We start from the raw sequence: 15,721 nt of genomic DNA on the forward strand, positions 1-15,721 counted from the left end.
AATAAATGAGATAATGAGCACCCTTGACGAGGCAGTGATGAATGGAGCCCGCGTGCCCGGCTAACAGACCCTGCGGGTACCTCCACGAGTAGCACAACGGGAGAGGAGGGGACGAGGGCGGTGGGGAGGAACTGCAAACTCCTTCCAGCTCCTCTGGGCTGGGTGGTGGGACTGAGTCCGGACGCCCTTCGATAGCACCCATAAGCAGGGCGAGTTGCGCTTGTGCTCCTCGGTCCTCTGAGGAGCACCCACAGCCGTTCTCTTGAGATATTTTGCTCCTCCAAACTGGGGAGGTGACTGCAGCCATCCCTGCTCCCCCGGCGAGGACCAGCGGGACCTCGGCGGTGCAGAAATTGGGCAGCCTGAACCTGGGAAGGAGCCCGGTGTCCTGTTTTTAGGACAGCCCCGGTGGGTTTGCAGCTTTACATCTCTGTCGGACACGGGGAGGGGGGGGGACGACCGCTGCCGTGGAGCAGGACGGGTTCCCCAAAGCTTCAGCAAACAGCCCGATCGCAAAAGCTCGTGCCTTTTCCCATCCCAAACGTTTCCTCCTTCCTCGTCGGGTGGGTGGCTGAGCCCCGGCTCCCACTGAGAGCGAAGCCCGTCTGATGATTAATGACGTTAATTACACAAAGCTATTCCTACCCCAGTTCTCACTGTTCCCTTGCATTGGTTTGTTCACAGGGCCCAGGAAATTAAACACTAACTCCATAATCACTGCGAAATGAAAGAAATATGCAGATGCGCCTTGAGCGTGATTAAGAAACCAGCCACCACGTGCTGTCTGTTCCCCATCGCTGTTGGATTGTTTTTATAATGGGGGGAAAACATGGGGGAGGAAGAACTTTTTTCGTGCGCAGCACATTATTTTTCTAGTTTAATTAAATGTAATTTACTTTGATAGATACTCTTTCTCTTCTGGGCTGGTTTTTTCCTTCCATGTCTTGCGTTCCGTGGCTTTGAGTCTCTCCTGGACCCACGTCACCAACTTTCTTGCTATTACCGGGCAGAGTTTTCGTAACCACCCAGCTCCTGCAACCCTGTGACTATAGTCTAATATCAGCTACGTCTGCCTGTAAAAATAATTTGCTTTCTCTTCTGATGAGGAAAAGGAAAATACGAACCCAAAAAGACTTAGATATCAAAGTAAACAACTACAATTCAAGGTCTCGGCTCCTCCCAAGCAGAGGACACAGATGCACCTTAACAGTCGAGTGGTTGTAAATGCTTTGGGTCCTCGGCGCTTCCAGCGAAAGCCGTTTCTTATCCCTTTCAGGCTGCAGGTGACTTTACGGGCACGAAGCAGGTCTCGAGGATGCTACCCCCCGGCACCTGGGTTTGGGGAGGCGGACATGGGCCAGCGGGCCAGCGGTCTCAGAGCAGCACAGGGTTCGACAGCCTGCTCTTCAGGGCTGAGCTTATTAGCGTGGCGCCGATAGACGTGCTACAGCTCTACCTTCCCATGCTCGCAGCCTTGCAGTCTTGCTTGCAGAGCTCCCCAGGCTAGCTCTAGGGTTGGCCACGGTTCGCTGGGCTGGGGAAGGAGGAGGGAAGCGTCGCTCAGGTCAGCGGTGGCTGGAAGGGCGAGGGTTTGCACCGGCCACAGCACCCGGCCGTGTTCTGACAGCGTGCCTGGCAGTGTTTCCCCCGAGATTAACTGGGTTTAGACCCAGCACAAACTCCAGCTGGGCTTGTGGGTTCTTACCCCGAGAGAACCGGTGTCGGGGCGAGGAGCGGTGTGGTTGCTGCAAGGCTGGGCTAGCAGGCGAGGGGCAGGGCTAGAGCTCGGGGTGCCGGTGCTATTCTCATCCCAGCACCTCCGTTTCCCCCTCAGTGCCCGGTGTTACCGCTTGTCCCTTGCAGCAGCTATGAGTAGTGCAGGGGGGGGTCTGGATGGTAGGTGCACGCACCGAGCGCTGCAGCTCGCCTGCAGGAAAGCCGAGGCACCGCTCCGTCGGCTTTCCTAAAGCTGCACACCGGGAAGGGCTCTGGGACACAGACTCACGGTTTTGAAGGCGCTGAAGGGTTGGAGGCTGTACCGTGCTCCTGCTTCTGGACGCAGCATCTTTTTCAGTCCAGAACCAGGGACCACCAGAGGGCAGCCGCGAAGGCAAAGGTGCCAGAAATAAAGCTCCTGAGAGCCAGCTTCCAGCAGTGCCAGGGGCTGCAGCGCTGGAAACAGCAGGCAGGCAGGCGGGCAGGAGCTGTTCCCACGCAGCACCAGCATCCTGACAGGCAAAGGGGAGCCCTGAACTGTTAATGCTTTAAGAAACCAGTTTTCTCCCAGACTAGGGGATTCCCGGAGCACGGCAAGGGGAGCCCAGACCCTGTCCGTCTCTCTTATGATCAGCGGTGGTTTAGAGAGGATGCACTAGAAGGTGTTTACAGGCGCTCGGTCTCAGCAAAGAGTTTGCACTAACGTGGAGAGCCCACGGCTGGTGTGACTGACTGCAAGGATTGAAGGGAAGGTGATTTATGAAACACAGAGGTGCTCCCGTCCCTGTATGATCACATTTCTTTTATTTCTAAACTTGCCTAACACTGCAAGTGTAGCACTTGCAATCTGTCACCCAGTTTCTTCATCCTCTATTTCCTTCTTTGAGAGGTCTGTGTGAAACCAGACGCTAAAGAAACGAGGGTGGCAGCTGGCAGTGTTGAACGAGTGTCGGTGGTGTCACACAGTACCCTGAAAACGAGATCCTCCGACCTGTCCTCCCAGTCCTCTGCGAGGAGTTGAGTTGCTCTTTCTCCCTTGTTTCTCCCAAGGTATTTTCCTATCTTCTGCTTCTCAGTCCTCCCTCTCTTTCAAAAAACCGATCGTCCCTAGAGTCCTAGTAGCTCCGCGCCTCCTGCGTTGCTAACACGCTGCTGGAGAATGTGGCCCCTTCTTTCCTAGCTGTTGCACAAATTGAATTATAAGCCAGATCCATAATCTGCTTCCAGCTTTCATTTCCCCCTCCCCCTTAATGCAATTAAGCTTATATGTGGTTAATTACAGTTTATCCTAACTATCTTGGTGGCAGCTTCACACGGTGTTTTTCCATTATTGAGGTCTTGCCGATACAGCCGCGGTGGTATCGGAGCCGGTCAGCCTCGCGTGGATAAGCACCGTCCCAAATCCCTTTCCTGATTCCTGGAGGTGGTTTCGCTGGTGCCAGGAGAAAGGTGAAGCTAGAAAGAAGCCTGGCCTGTAAAAAAAAGATGCCCAGGTTTAATTACCGATACGCTTTTAAACTGGCTACATTAATCCCAAAAAGCAGCGTAATTCACTTTCAGTGCTACGGTAAATTTAGGGCCACGGTTTAAGGCAGAGAAATGAGCAGCCACGCAGCACTGCACCCATTTAATGAGCTTGTGCACGACCATGCAGCCTTTGCGAGGCTACTGCCAAAATGGAAGCTGCCTCGTTAATCTAGACTCGGGCTCAAACCAATAATCCCAGTTAGTCTTGGAAGGGCAGTAAAGCTGCCACGCTGCTTTTGGATGACAGCCCTCTTGCGTACAACTTGCCAGTGGCTTTGTGGACTGGGAGAGTCTGCGCTGCAGTTTGTGACCCGGTCCCTGAGGCTTTGGCTTGCTTTTTTTTTCCTGTTCTTTTCTTTCTCCTCACAACTTTTAACTTCCCTTCTCTTTATTCCTACCCCCTCCATCACAAGTCAGGCTGGTCTGTGCATGGAGGTCTCCCTCGCTGTTAAGTCAGCCAGTTTCTCGAGTTGAGCAGGTGGGTTCCTATTACGTGACAGCTTAACAGCTTTCACGGTTTAAAAAATCCCTTTAGATTTTTTAGATCTGGATCACGTTTAACTGGGATCTGCCTTAAGAGCATCCACACAGAGGGATTCAGAAGCTGGCTGCGTTAGCTTGGCGTGCTCTCTGTAGTAGATCAAGGCAACTTTACATTCAGGTTTTTTTTTCCTAAGGTCGCTGTCAGCAGCAGCGTTCCTTGTCTCTTCTCAGTCCTTAACGCAGGCTTAGTTTTTTGCTGAAATACCGTCCTGGCCACCCCTTGGGCTGTTTTGTATGAGCATTTTAATTCTTTCTAAAAGGAGTCTTGCTTTAAAGGACTTTAGCGGAGGACTCAGCCCTTTCGGTGGGGATGCTCTGTTATTCCTAATCCGCAAAGGGAACCGCGGCGCAGAGAGGATATGCCCAGCGCTACTCGAAGGGTCTAGCAGGGCACGGAGAGGGACTACAGTTTCTAATTGCCAGTTGCCCGTCTCCGGCTTGTCACCCGGTGATGCCCAGCTCAGCCCCAGGGTGCAGAGCTCCGAGACCCTTGGGAGGTGCCGGAGGCATTTTGGCCAGGCAAGTTGGCTCCGGTCGCCACGTTAGGGTGGGACGGAGCTCAATGTCATTCCCCCTGGCAGGCAGCCGCCCTGCCCAGCCAGGCCGCCCCGTTACTGCTGCGTGCTACTGCATCGTCCCCTGTGCCACCGCGCGCCCCCTTCCTCGTTTAAAACAGAGAGAAGAGGGAGAGAGCGCAGAGTTTAATTTAAATCACATCTCCCAAGCTTGTTCTTTTCTCAATCAATATTGCTTTTTACATCATATCTAATCTCTTTTTTCCCCCCCCTCCAAAGTAAAATTTAATTAAATAATTCTAATGAATGTTTAATGATGTTCTTTTGTCATTATTAAATCTGTAATAAAAGTGTCTGCAGCCCTTCTACCTCCCTCCCCCTCACTTCCCCCATTAATACCCCCCCCCCCAGCCCCCCCCCCCTCCTGCTGTCTTTTTCCCTGCCTTCCCCCCTCTCGCTGTGACAACGCCAGCATTCAGAACCTGCAAACAGGAAATGAGAAAAGGAGAAACAGGATATTGAGTTTGGATACTATCTGGATCGGTAATATCACCCCTAGCTACTAAGCGAAGGAACCCTTCTCCTGCCAGGCATACTAATGGAGATGCGGAGGCTTCCCGGAGCCATGCAATAAGGCAGGACAAAATCAATATGAATTGATAACTCCCAACTTTAAACCCGCAGACCCGGAGCGAGCTTTTGGTTTGTGCCTTGTGGAGCGGAGAGGGGGGGAAACAAGAGGAGGGAGAAAGGAGCTGCTGGTTCCCTTCTCAGGGGACGGCAGAAAGGTGCCGTCCTGGTGATACAGGACCAGAAACTTTCTCTCTTCCCAGGGAGGTGGATTCCCCGTAGAGATGCAGCCCCCATTTTTTTAGCTTCCTAAGGGCTCAGTGTGGAGTAAGAGCCAGCTCGAGTCCGAAAGTGGGGCAGCACCACACCACCACACCAGCTCTCTGCACTTGGAAGAGAAAATCATTTCAGAAAGAAGAGGGCAATGCCGTTCTCTGGGCGGGCAGGCAGAGGTGGCTGGCTTGGGGCGGGACGCGCCTCCTCTATCCCGCGCCAGCAAGGGGCTTTGCTCCGCTGTTCCTGACAGCTTGCAGCATATTCTTTGGAAAGCGCCAAGTGCGGGACTCCACAAGAGCTTCTGCATTGCAGCGGGAACTTTGGATGGGCTACGGAGAAATAAACGCTGCACCTGCACGCTGTAGCTCTGCGCGTCCTGCTGTCTGCTGTGCCCGTCCCCGCTCAGCTCGGGGTAGGACTCCCACGGTCTCCTGCTGGAAATATTGCAAAAAGCATTTAGAGTATACTCTAAAGAGCATAAAACCAAAGCTGTAGCCTAATTTCCAGTCCAGCGCAGGTCCGTAGAGATTCAGCAGCTGAATCCCACCTTTCCTGTGGCTCAGAGACGGCCTAACGTGGGATTAAAGCAGAGCAGGAATATTTTTGCCTCTGCTTTGCAGAGGTGAGGGTGATTGCAGAAGCTGAATTCCCCTCCAGCGCGCTGCCCCAGTGACAGCGAGTATTTTCAGCTTAGGAGAGCTCTTGCAGGCCTGCGAGCGCAAGGCAGCTTGGATGTTAAATGGGGTGTTAGCAGCTCAAAGTGAAGGGCAGGAGGGAACCGCTCAAGGTACACGTACTGCTGTCATCCCTCCGTTCGGGGTGCGTTTGGGAAGGAGTCTGCTCATTTTCTTCCTCGGAAGCAGTGGTTAATGCTGGCTCCTGTCGAGAGCCACGATACCTGGCAAGTGTGGTCCTGCCGTGCTCTTTCCATCACTGCAGAAGCCCCCTGCCCGGGGGAGAGTGGGGTTTGGGAAAGGGCTGCACGCTGCGAGCTGCCCCTCCAGGAAAAGAAAGCACCCGCGGGTAGAGAGACAGGTAAAACTCATTTCTGGGCCCCGTTTTCCCCGCCGCTGAGCTCTGTCTGCAGGGAGCGGCTGTGGGGTGTGAAGGGAGATGGTTTGCGGGGGGTGTCGGTGCTTGCAAAAGCACACAGCCCCCTTTTCCCGCTGCGCTTCGGCCAGCAGCACCGTCCCTCCCACCTCTCCTTCACCTGACAGAGACACTCACCGCAACCCACCAACCCCCCCCCGCGGGAGACGAAGGAAAAAAGGGGGGGGGGGGGGGAAAGACAACCCACATTTTTTTGTTAGCATTCAGCAGTGATATGACAGGCGCCCTATGAATTCTGGGAGATTTTAATAAAGAAGACAGGCCTGTGAAATTTAATAAAAGAGTTCATCAGATTATATGGTGATGGCTCAGTGCCACCGTGCTGGCAGTAATATCCTCACAGTGGGGGGTTTAACCCCTTGAGGGACAGAGCAGCAGCACAGTATTAAATCTTTCAGTAGCATTTCACTCGTGTCACTTTAATATTTATGAATCTCTCTGGCTTTGGGAACCTCTTCGGTGGTGTTTTGCTTTTCTGTTTTGCTTGTGGTTTAGGTTTTCGGTAGCGGTTGGGTTTTTTTCCCCAGCATCAGTTTTCATCGCCGACGTGAACAGAATCAAGCCCAGGAAGCAGAGCTCGTAACACCTCTTACCTTCTGGGTGGACGCCAAGGGCATTTACAGGGTCCAGCCAAGCAGGACCACGCTTAGGAGATGCAGTTCTTTTGGTTACTTTTTATAACAAAGCGCAATTGCATTAAATGCTGCTCGTGGTGCTAGACGTAAAACTCTGGGGAGATCTCTCTGCTGCGTGCCCCGTCCCAAAATCCTTCCGCTCTACACGACCGTGGCGCTGCCCTCATCCTCATAAGTAATATTTCCAGCGATGGACAGAGAAGGTCAGGTCATTCCCTCTGCGCGACTGTGAAGATGCAACAGCGATAGTGCGGTGGTGGCTCTTCTCCGACTCCTACCCCATCCTTCTGCCTTTTAGTGAAACATTTAGGGGAGATGACTAACCCCTGTTATTTTAAATTTGGTTTTTCCGCTCCTCGGGGGAGAACTTTGCGTGCAGCAGGCAGTTTGGCTTTGGCTTCTAACTTTCGAAGACTTCTTTTCTGGTGTACGCACGCTCACATGAGAGGAGGTCTGAGTACGTTTGAGTCTTGGCTATTTCTGACAAGAGGCACAACTACCTAATTACACAATTACAAAGTTCCTTTCTGGGGGTAAATCTATTCATGTAACCCACAAAGAGCTTTGCAGGGAACGGAGAGCAAAGGTAACTGTTGCCCCCAAATTACTCCTTCTTTCTCTGACCCAAACGTAGCTGGAAGAAGTCAGAAATTAAGCAGAAGGAAATTTTTTCCCCTTAATCCCCTGGTGCCACTCTGTATCGCTGAATTGGGGGGAAATGGCTGTTGCAGCAGGGAATGAAAGAGCATATTGTGCTGCCGCTGCCGCCTCGTTTCCCTTGTGTGTCCCCTTCCCCATCACGCCCCTAGCCCCCAGCCCGAAATCTGGAAAGAGGCTTTGCAAGTTCCACTTCAATATTTCAGACGGCTACAATGGATTTTGCAGCTCAATGTTAAGTAAACAGACCTTGCTTAAGCCTGGACTGCTTCATTTTGACTAAACCCTAACTAAATAAGCTAGTTTCATGAAGCACAGGCCTCCCAGCTTATTCCTTGCTTCATTAACACCTTTTAATCCCAGCCAGACAATCGTATGCCCCCCAAATTACCCTTCCCAGGCCTAGGTCAGCGTCTTCTCTGTGCCATGGCAGGCCAGCGAGGTTCTCAAATAACTTGCTGCTCAGCTCATCCCCATCTGGAGAGCTGGGAGCTGGGCTGCCACTTCTCCTCCAGAGCCGTCGGCAGGGAGAGCGGTGCCCTGAGCTGCGACAGGGGTGCTCGGCAAGGACTAACGGAGAGTTAGGCGTTGGGGTGTTTTACCAGGGCTAAAGTCTGATAAATTAAGCCCATAAAGCGTCTGAAAAGACGCAGAAAGATCTTGGAGCTCCTCAGCTGTGTGCAAAAGCCAGGCAGATGCACGTGGTCGCTTTGCTGCGGTTCCTCTTGCCGCCACTCCACGCTCTGAAACTTTACCGAACTTCTCGAGGGAAAATGAATTACGTGCTGGGCTCTCCCCAACTGTTTTGTTATTAAAAGAAAAGCAAATTGTTAATGGTAAAAAAGAGACAGTGAGGCTGTAGGTAGGGCGAGGGAATCAAATAATGGAATTGTTTTTCACAGAGTATGTAACTCCTTGCTACAGGATGCTGTTGGGACCAAGATTTCAGCAAGCTTCAAGAAGATGTTGGGCATTGCTGTAGCGTCCGGGCATAAAAGAGAAATAGAGAAATAGCGTTGGGACTTTCAAGGCATTGCTGCACGTGCTCCTGCCAGCCCTGTGGCCCCCAGAGCTGGCCTCAGATACCTCCTGGCAGGAGGAGTGTGGGCAGCCAGTGAATTTGGCCTCCAGCCCAGCATCAAAGCTCTCTTTCAAGATACCCTGTATCTTCATCCTTGCTTGGGTGACACGCGCTGTCTCCGAGTTGGCAAACGGTGCAGATGTGCTTGCCCTCTACCGGGCAGCTGCCAGGCTGCTGTTCTGCCCGCAACGCCGGTCCTCTTGCCTTGAGCGTCCATCAGCGTGAAGAACCGGCTGCCAAAACCCGTGCCTGTAGCCCCAAGCCTCTCTCACGATGCCGACTTGTGAGTAACGGTTCCGCTTGCTCCACAGCCGCCCTCTTTGCAATTCCCAAAGACGTTCCCACTTATAAGCCCATCTGCCTTCCTGCTACTGACACTTTTTCCATCAAGGTGAGCAATCCCCCGGCAGGAAAATCAAAATCTATCGTTTGCAAAGATAATTAATTTGAGGCAGGCTGGTAAGAAGGACGTGGGACATGTACCTGCGTGCACGCACCTGCCTCTGCTTGCCGGATGGTTTCTGAACGTTCCCAGGAGTAAAAGTTGATAGCCTTACCACACCTCCCGTCAGGAAATCTTGAACGGAAATCAAACTCGGCTGGGATCTTCAGGCAACAAGGGTGTTAAGTAAGGACATGGGGAGAGTTGGTCAAAATAGAAGTGGAGGCATGTGGACTATGAGGCTTATGCGGCATAAGGGTCCTTCCAAAAGAAGTGGGATACAGTTGTTGTGAGTTACAGGCACTTCGAAGTGGTCCTGCTGCTCCAGGAGCATGCAGAGATCTCGCTCGTCTCCTGGCTGTTCCTAAATGCACTTTTCATTATGAACCTGGGAACCCGCTTATTTTTCGGACTGTCCCCCAGCGTAGTGTCTGCAGGCAGCTGCTTCTAGACATCGTGCAGCCGCGTCGACAGCACAGCCTCCCAAGCCTCCTTGTAACCCACCGCCAGCAACGGAGATGTATTTTGTTCCTATGGCAACCCAAACAATATTACCTTGACTTAAACGGATTCAGGCAATATTAAAACCAGCCTCTTTAGGAATTCCTGGTGTTGGAGGGGCTGAGAATTTTAATTTTGTGTAATGCGAGCTGACACCGTGTTTATGAGCTGCTTGCTGAATGTTTTCTTCAATTAGTACAATGCAGAGCGGATTTGTTTTCGGGGCTTAGCTGGGAGATGGGAGGGTGCGGGCCTTGCGATGCCAAAAGCGTTATTGAGTTAGGCTGCAGTAACGGCGCTTCCCTCACCTGATAGCTGCAAAAAAGCCCTTTTCATGGAAATCTGGCACATGACAGCATCTTTAAATAAGGCTTGCTAACTGCCTTGTTCCAACAGCAGCGGGAGGAATCGGCTTGGTGCCTTGCAGGTGAATAGGTCTCCTTTCCCAGCTCTGACATCTGGTTCCACGTTTCCTTGTTCTGCTCCATCCCTCTCGCTGTCGGCCTGCCTGCAGTTAGAAGCACATCACGCTCAAAGCTCTCCTCTACCTGCCTCGGCTAAGCAATATTCTGGACGTTTTCCCCAAGCAACCAGCGATATCACTGAGGCTAGAAGTATAAAAGGACCCAGGGAATGCTCCAGTATCTATATGGATAAAAATAATTAAGAAAACACAAGTGTGAAACAAGACAGGGAGTGTTCCTAAACTATCCTGTTCCTTACTCGGAGGCAGGTCGGGATATTGAAGTAAAGCTTCTGTTTGTCAGGACCATGTTCTTAAATGTGTCTGTCCCTGGATTTGGGGCTGTGGGGCTGCCTGGGTGTGTTACAGGAGTAAACCCGTCTCCGAAAGATACGGTAAGACCAGATGGGAGCTTGGGGCTAGCTTGTCTCAAAGTCAAATGATATTTGTGTCACCAGATTCAGCTACGCGACAGCACATAACGAGGCAAGGCAGACCTTTCTTCGGGGACAGTAATTCTCCCAGCTGAGACGCAAAGAAAAGTCAGTACTCACTTTCAGATGGGTTGTTTGAAGGGTAAGGGACAGAAACCTGGAAAGAAGAATAGTTTGATTACCCACAGTTGGCATAACTAATTATCAGCGGTTCTCGGGAAGATAAAGACATGACGAAGTCTAGTTGCTGGGCATGGAATAAAGTAAGATTCAAATTGGAAATAAGGACTGAGGAGCTAGTTAGCCTCTGGAACCTCTTCCAAATGGATGCGGACAGATCCTCCTTCACTTGACGCCTCCAGACCGCGACTGGCTGGCCTCCGCTGTACATCCACCACCAGCGAACAGGCTCGAGGTGGGAATCCCTGGGCGAGATTTTCTGGGTTGCAATGAACACGGGGTCAGACTACATCACCATTATCTTCCATCTGGGCTTAAAGTCCAGGAGCATTAATAACTTAATGTTTAGTAATAAGTCACGTGTTCCTGACTGATCCCAGATAGCCGTGATCGCTGACTGGCTCTAGTGTTGGGTCTTTTTTTATTCTTTTTACTATTTCACTTCTGCTGTAACAGAAGGACGTTGGTGTTAGGAAAGGGACAGATTTGGACTCAGCCCAGATTTGGACTGGGCTTGTGCCTGGAACACGCTCCCAGTTTGGTCCTTGGTAAGACAGTGAGAGGTTGTGGTTAAAAGGCTCCTCTTTACTCCCAGCTTTTTCAGCTCAAATTCGATTACTATTTTTCAAGTGTGAATTACGGAAAGACAAAGGGGAAAGGGGGAGAGAAAGAAAGCCAGGGAGGGAGAGAGGAACATGCACGCAAACACACTCACACAAAGGAGAGAGAAATCCCACACCATTCCAGTTGGAATGTCCCAGACACTTCAGCCGAAAGCCACCGCACAGCACAAATCCATGGTGGTATTTGGAAGGGATGAGCCCACCCCTGTAAGCCTCTTCATCCTGCTCCACAGAGTTTGCCAGGAGGATTAACCCAGTCTTGTTCTCAATCCCAGTTTATGAGTTCCCTGCTGGTGGAGAAGATCCTGTGTGTTTAAACAACAGCCTAATTAATCCCTATTTTATTACTTTCTCTTGTCAAGTGGCTAAATAGAAGCTGTCAGCCGGCAGCCACCACTGCTCACATTTGTTTAGATCCCAAATTACTTCATCAGAACCATCTGCTCTGTACGCGGGGCGCTCAGCAGTTGTTTATTTCTCTCTCCGGACACGGTGTGGGGCGCAAACAGCCTTCCCCGTGGGACTCCCTGCGTAAGGCTCCTCCAAGCCCTGGGGACGGTCCCGGAGGGATGCATAAAGCCCTCTCACTAGGAGCAACCTAACAAAGCCAGGCAGTGAACAGCCCTAGAGAGGAAGAGGGGACATAAAGCTCTGTCCTGTTGGGCCAGGCAAGTTCGTGTTCCTCCCTGGGGCTACGGAAGGTCAGAAAGCCCCAAAACACAGTTGGGATGTACGCTCCTTGCTGGGATGTGCTAGCACAGCTCCAAACATCCACCCCCTTCTTCCCTTGGGTGCCTGAGCCCCAACCCAGGGCTGACCTTCCCTGCCCGAGTGTCTAACCGCCGGGACCTTCTTTGCAGGCTGTTCCAGACCAAGTGCAGCAGCTGCCTGAAGGCGATCGCCCCCTCCGAGCTCATCATGCGGGTGCTGGAGAACGTCTACCACGTTCACTGCTTCTATTGCTGCGAGTGTGAGCGGCGCCTGCAGCGGGGAGACGAGTTTGTGCTCAAAGAGGGACAGCTGCTGTGCCGCAGTGACTATGAGAAGGAGAAGGAGATGCTGAGCGCTATCAGCCCGGCACCCACGGAGTCCGGTGAGGGGCCGGGGCTGGAGCGGTGCCGAGGGTGGGGAATCAGGGTGAACCTTGGAGAGGGCAGGTACTGCCTGGTCCCTAGTTAACTACAGGGGAGGCTTCAGAGGGAGGAGATGGAGGTAGGTGGAGGCTGTAGCATCTTTCCCCCTTGGTGATAGGCAGCCAAGGGGGTACCAGGCTGCTGAGATCTACTTGGCGGATCTGGAGAGGTTTGGGTGGGCTGCTCTGAGACGTTAGAGAATGGATGATACGGGGCCGGGGCAGCCCATCAGCTCTGTCTCTGAACTGACAGTGTTCCCCTGAGCCACAGCTCAGTCCACGAGCTTTGCTGGCTTCGTTCTGCACTTCTGCTCTAAATCGCACCGTGGCAGGAGCAGAACTCTGACAAGTTTCTCCGAAGCCTTGCCCTGGGAGATGGCCCAGGAAGGCCACTCTCTGCTGAATCACCGCTACTGATCTTCCGTTGCAGTGAAAAGCGAGGATGAAGACGGCAGCCACTCGCACGGCAAAGGCAGCGAGGAGAGCAAAGACCACAAGCGCTCCAAGCGCCCGCGCACCATCCTTACCACACAGCAGCGTCGGGCATTCAAGGCCTCGTTCGAGGTTTCCTCAAAACCTTGCAGAAAGGTATAAGGAGGCCACTCAGCACAACTGCTGGCTTGGATCTTTTTAAGTGCAACTTAAGTTCTGATTCAGCTCTCCGGGTTTTGTGGACAGGTAAGAGAGACCCTGGCAGCCGAGACGGGCTTGACTGTGCGGGTGGTACAGGTCTGGTTCCAGAACCAAAGAGCCAAGGTGAGTGACGGTTCCCGTGCCACAGCTGGGTTCTGCATACCTGTGGGACATCACACACGCTCGTTCAATTAAAAGGAAATGTAGAATAGCTTAGAAAAAGAGAAAATGGTTAGAAGTACAGAAGAACAGCTACGCAGGACCACCCACAGGTCCACCTAGTCCTACAGCATCTATCTAGTAGTAGCAAAAGCTTGAAGAGAAATACAAAAATTGATTAATTATAGACGTTTGCAGGGCTTAACATTTTTCACGTTGGGTTTTTTCCTTGATTACTCTTTTTCTACTTGCTTTTTCCCCCTCACTATAGAAAGACTAGAAGGCTTTCCCACTGCTTTATTCTAGAAGTTGAAACGTTTCTAGTTTTGCAGAATTTAAAGGGTGAAAACAGAAAATATGTGGCTTTGAAAACCTCACTTTGCAGTAAAACAAAGCCCTTTGTTTTTTAAACTGCAAATGGCATCTCCCACAGAGATAATACAACCTTTTCCGTCAGCCCCGTTTCTCACACGGGGCCGACTGCAGAGAACGTTGACTGCAGAGGAGTCACCCGGAGGAGTCTGAGCAGGGTTCTGTCATGGCAGTGCTTGGTCCCTGTGAAAGGCAGGCGGCAGTGGTCCGCTGCCGTTGTTAAATGCAACCCACTCCGCTCCCCTCTCAGTCAGAACCTCAAATCCGGGGTCTCCGTCTCCTTGCAGATGAAGAAGATTGCTCGCAGGCAACAACAGCAGCAGCAGCAACAGCAGGAGCAAGATCAGCTGGGCAACCCTCGCTTAGGGACCGGGAGAGGGACCGGTCGCAACAGCAGGCAGAGCAATGACGATAGCGAAGGTGAGGAGCCGCTGCGCACGGTGACAGCTCTGGGGGCCGCAGGCTGGGATGGAGGGGATTGACTCGGATGTGTTTGAGAGAGAACGCGCGCAGGAAGAGATGAGCAAAAGGCGTGAAGGCTGTAACTGAATTGGTATGCACAAGCTGGAATGACTAGGTAACGTTCAGCAAGACTCGTGGGTACTCGTGATGCAGTATCTCGAGAAATCTCCTCTTTCTGAGAAGACGACGGGTTTTTTTTCTGTTGCATGTACGCACAGAGCCTAGTACCGTGCGGTGTTAGACCACCAAATATTGCTGGAGCAATGCGAATAATGTTATCGTGACAGTGCTCTGCCCCACCGCGTGCTGCGCACCCTTTGCTTCAACCCACCCCGCTGGTTGTGTCTTTAGACGGCGCAAGCGTTCACGGCCTGGATGGGCTCATGGTCCCCTACCCCAGGATCCCCCAGCAGCAGCTGCTGCCCCTGGATCAGAACGGCTACAGCACAGACTTGTACAGACAAGGGCTGACGCCACCCCAGCTGCCCGGAGACCATCTGCACCCCTACGGTAGGAGAGCGGTGTGGAGATCGTCCCGTCTCTGCACCAAAGCTGCCCGTAGCAGTCCCAGTCGGGAAAAGGCAGCTCTGCTGCGACTGCTGACGAAGCCGGCAGCAGTGGACGCTCCACGGGGCTTGGACTTTGTGCAGAGCCTTTCCCAGAAGTTTGGTGAGGCCAGAGCCTCAGACTGAGCTCTGCTAGGGGCCGGGGAGCGAGGCAGGGGTCTTACCTCCATCCGACACGAAACGTTTGGGTGAGGGAGGGAGGAGTTATGCCTAAAGCTGGTCCTGTGTGTGGGGCTCACCTCATACCCGCTCAGGGTGACCATGGCTCCCGGTGAAAGACGGCCCTGCTGTCACCCTTTTTCTGTGCTGCAGCTCCCCACGAGACACGCTCGTGCCACGTTCACGCTCATTTCCTTTTCCTTCCTCTTCTAGACTCAGAAGGAGTTTTTCACGATATGGACAGTGACAGCATCAGCCACCTGGGAGACTGCCTGCTGTCAACGGCCGAAGCCAACCTCCTCCAAGCCCGCGTGGGCAACCCCATTGACCGACTCTACTCCATGCAGAGCTCCTACTTCACATCCTGACCATAGAAAAGCTCCCAGCTCTTCACGGGTATCTCGGATGGATGCTGCTTCAAATTCAGAACGAGGGTGAGGAAAAGAAACAAGACTGAGACCTTCAGAGACATTCCTTGAGCACTGCACAACGGAGGAGGCAACTAGGTCTGCCACGCATATAAGCACTAATTCACGGAGACCTTTCACAGCCTGAAGGACTTTGGATCGCCTCTCTCCTTTTTTCTAGCCACGAGTAGATCGATGGTATGATGTTGTTTAGCTGTAACTTTAGCAGTTTGTCCAGTGTTTAAGCTTTTGAGCGTTATGTCCTGCAAAGAAAGACTGGCCAAGCTAACCAGAGCTGCCCCTAGAAGTAGGGGGTGCCCTTCCCACAAGAACTCCGTTTATTTAAGTCTTGGTTGCAGCTGAGCTGCCCGCTGTGCTGTTTTGCCTCATTTCCCCATCCAGATGCAGGCTTCATGGGACAAGGTTAATTTTCAGCAGTAAAATCCAAGGTCCCGAGGCATCTCTAAAGGATGCCACTGCTGCTTCAGAGGTTTTCTACATGGTTGTCGATCAGACGGACCAGGACAGGTTTTTTTAACGTTTGGCATTTCAGAAATG

At 52.3% G+C, this 15,721-nt stretch overlaps 1 protein-coding gene across 1 annotated transcript; it reads left to right on the top strand.

Annotated features, from left to right (window-relative positions):
* Positions 1-7,082: 7,082 nt before the first annotated feature.
* LOC103922992 (LIM homeobox transcription factor 1-alpha-like) lies at positions 7,083-15,124 on the top strand. The gene is made up of 9 exons (XM_009331225.1): positions 7,083-7,095; positions 8,942-9,021; positions 10,833-10,885; positions 12,134-12,366; positions 12,836-12,993; positions 13,084-13,161; positions 13,857-13,989; positions 14,383-14,541; positions 14,970-15,124. The coding sequence occupies exons 1-9, from the start codon at positions 7,083-7,085 to the stop codon at positions 15,122-15,124; spliced, it is 1,062 nt and encodes a 353-aa protein (XP_009329500.1).
* Positions 15,125-15,721: the final 597 nt, after the last annotated feature.

This window comes from Pygoscelis adeliae, unplaced genomic scaffold (genome assembly GCF_000699105.1).
Source record: "Pygoscelis adeliae isolate BGI_AS28 unplaced genomic scaffold, ASM69910v1 Scaffold889, whole genome shotgun sequence".
Taxonomy (NCBI): Eukaryota; Metazoa; Chordata; class Aves; order Sphenisciformes; family Spheniscidae; genus Pygoscelis; species Pygoscelis adeliae.

Excerpts from the sequence above, each read along its gene's own strand:
- LOC103922992 (XM_009331225.1), top strand. Across the intron at positions 9,022-10,832 it reads CTGACACTTTTTCCATCAAG|ACCGCGACTGGCTGGCCTCC; the intron begins GTGAGCAATCCC and ends TGACGCCTCCAG. Across the intron at positions 13,990-14,382 it reads GAGCAATGACGATAGCGAAG|ACGGCGCAAGCGTTCACGGC; the intron begins GTGAGGAGCCGC and ends TTGTGTCTTTAG.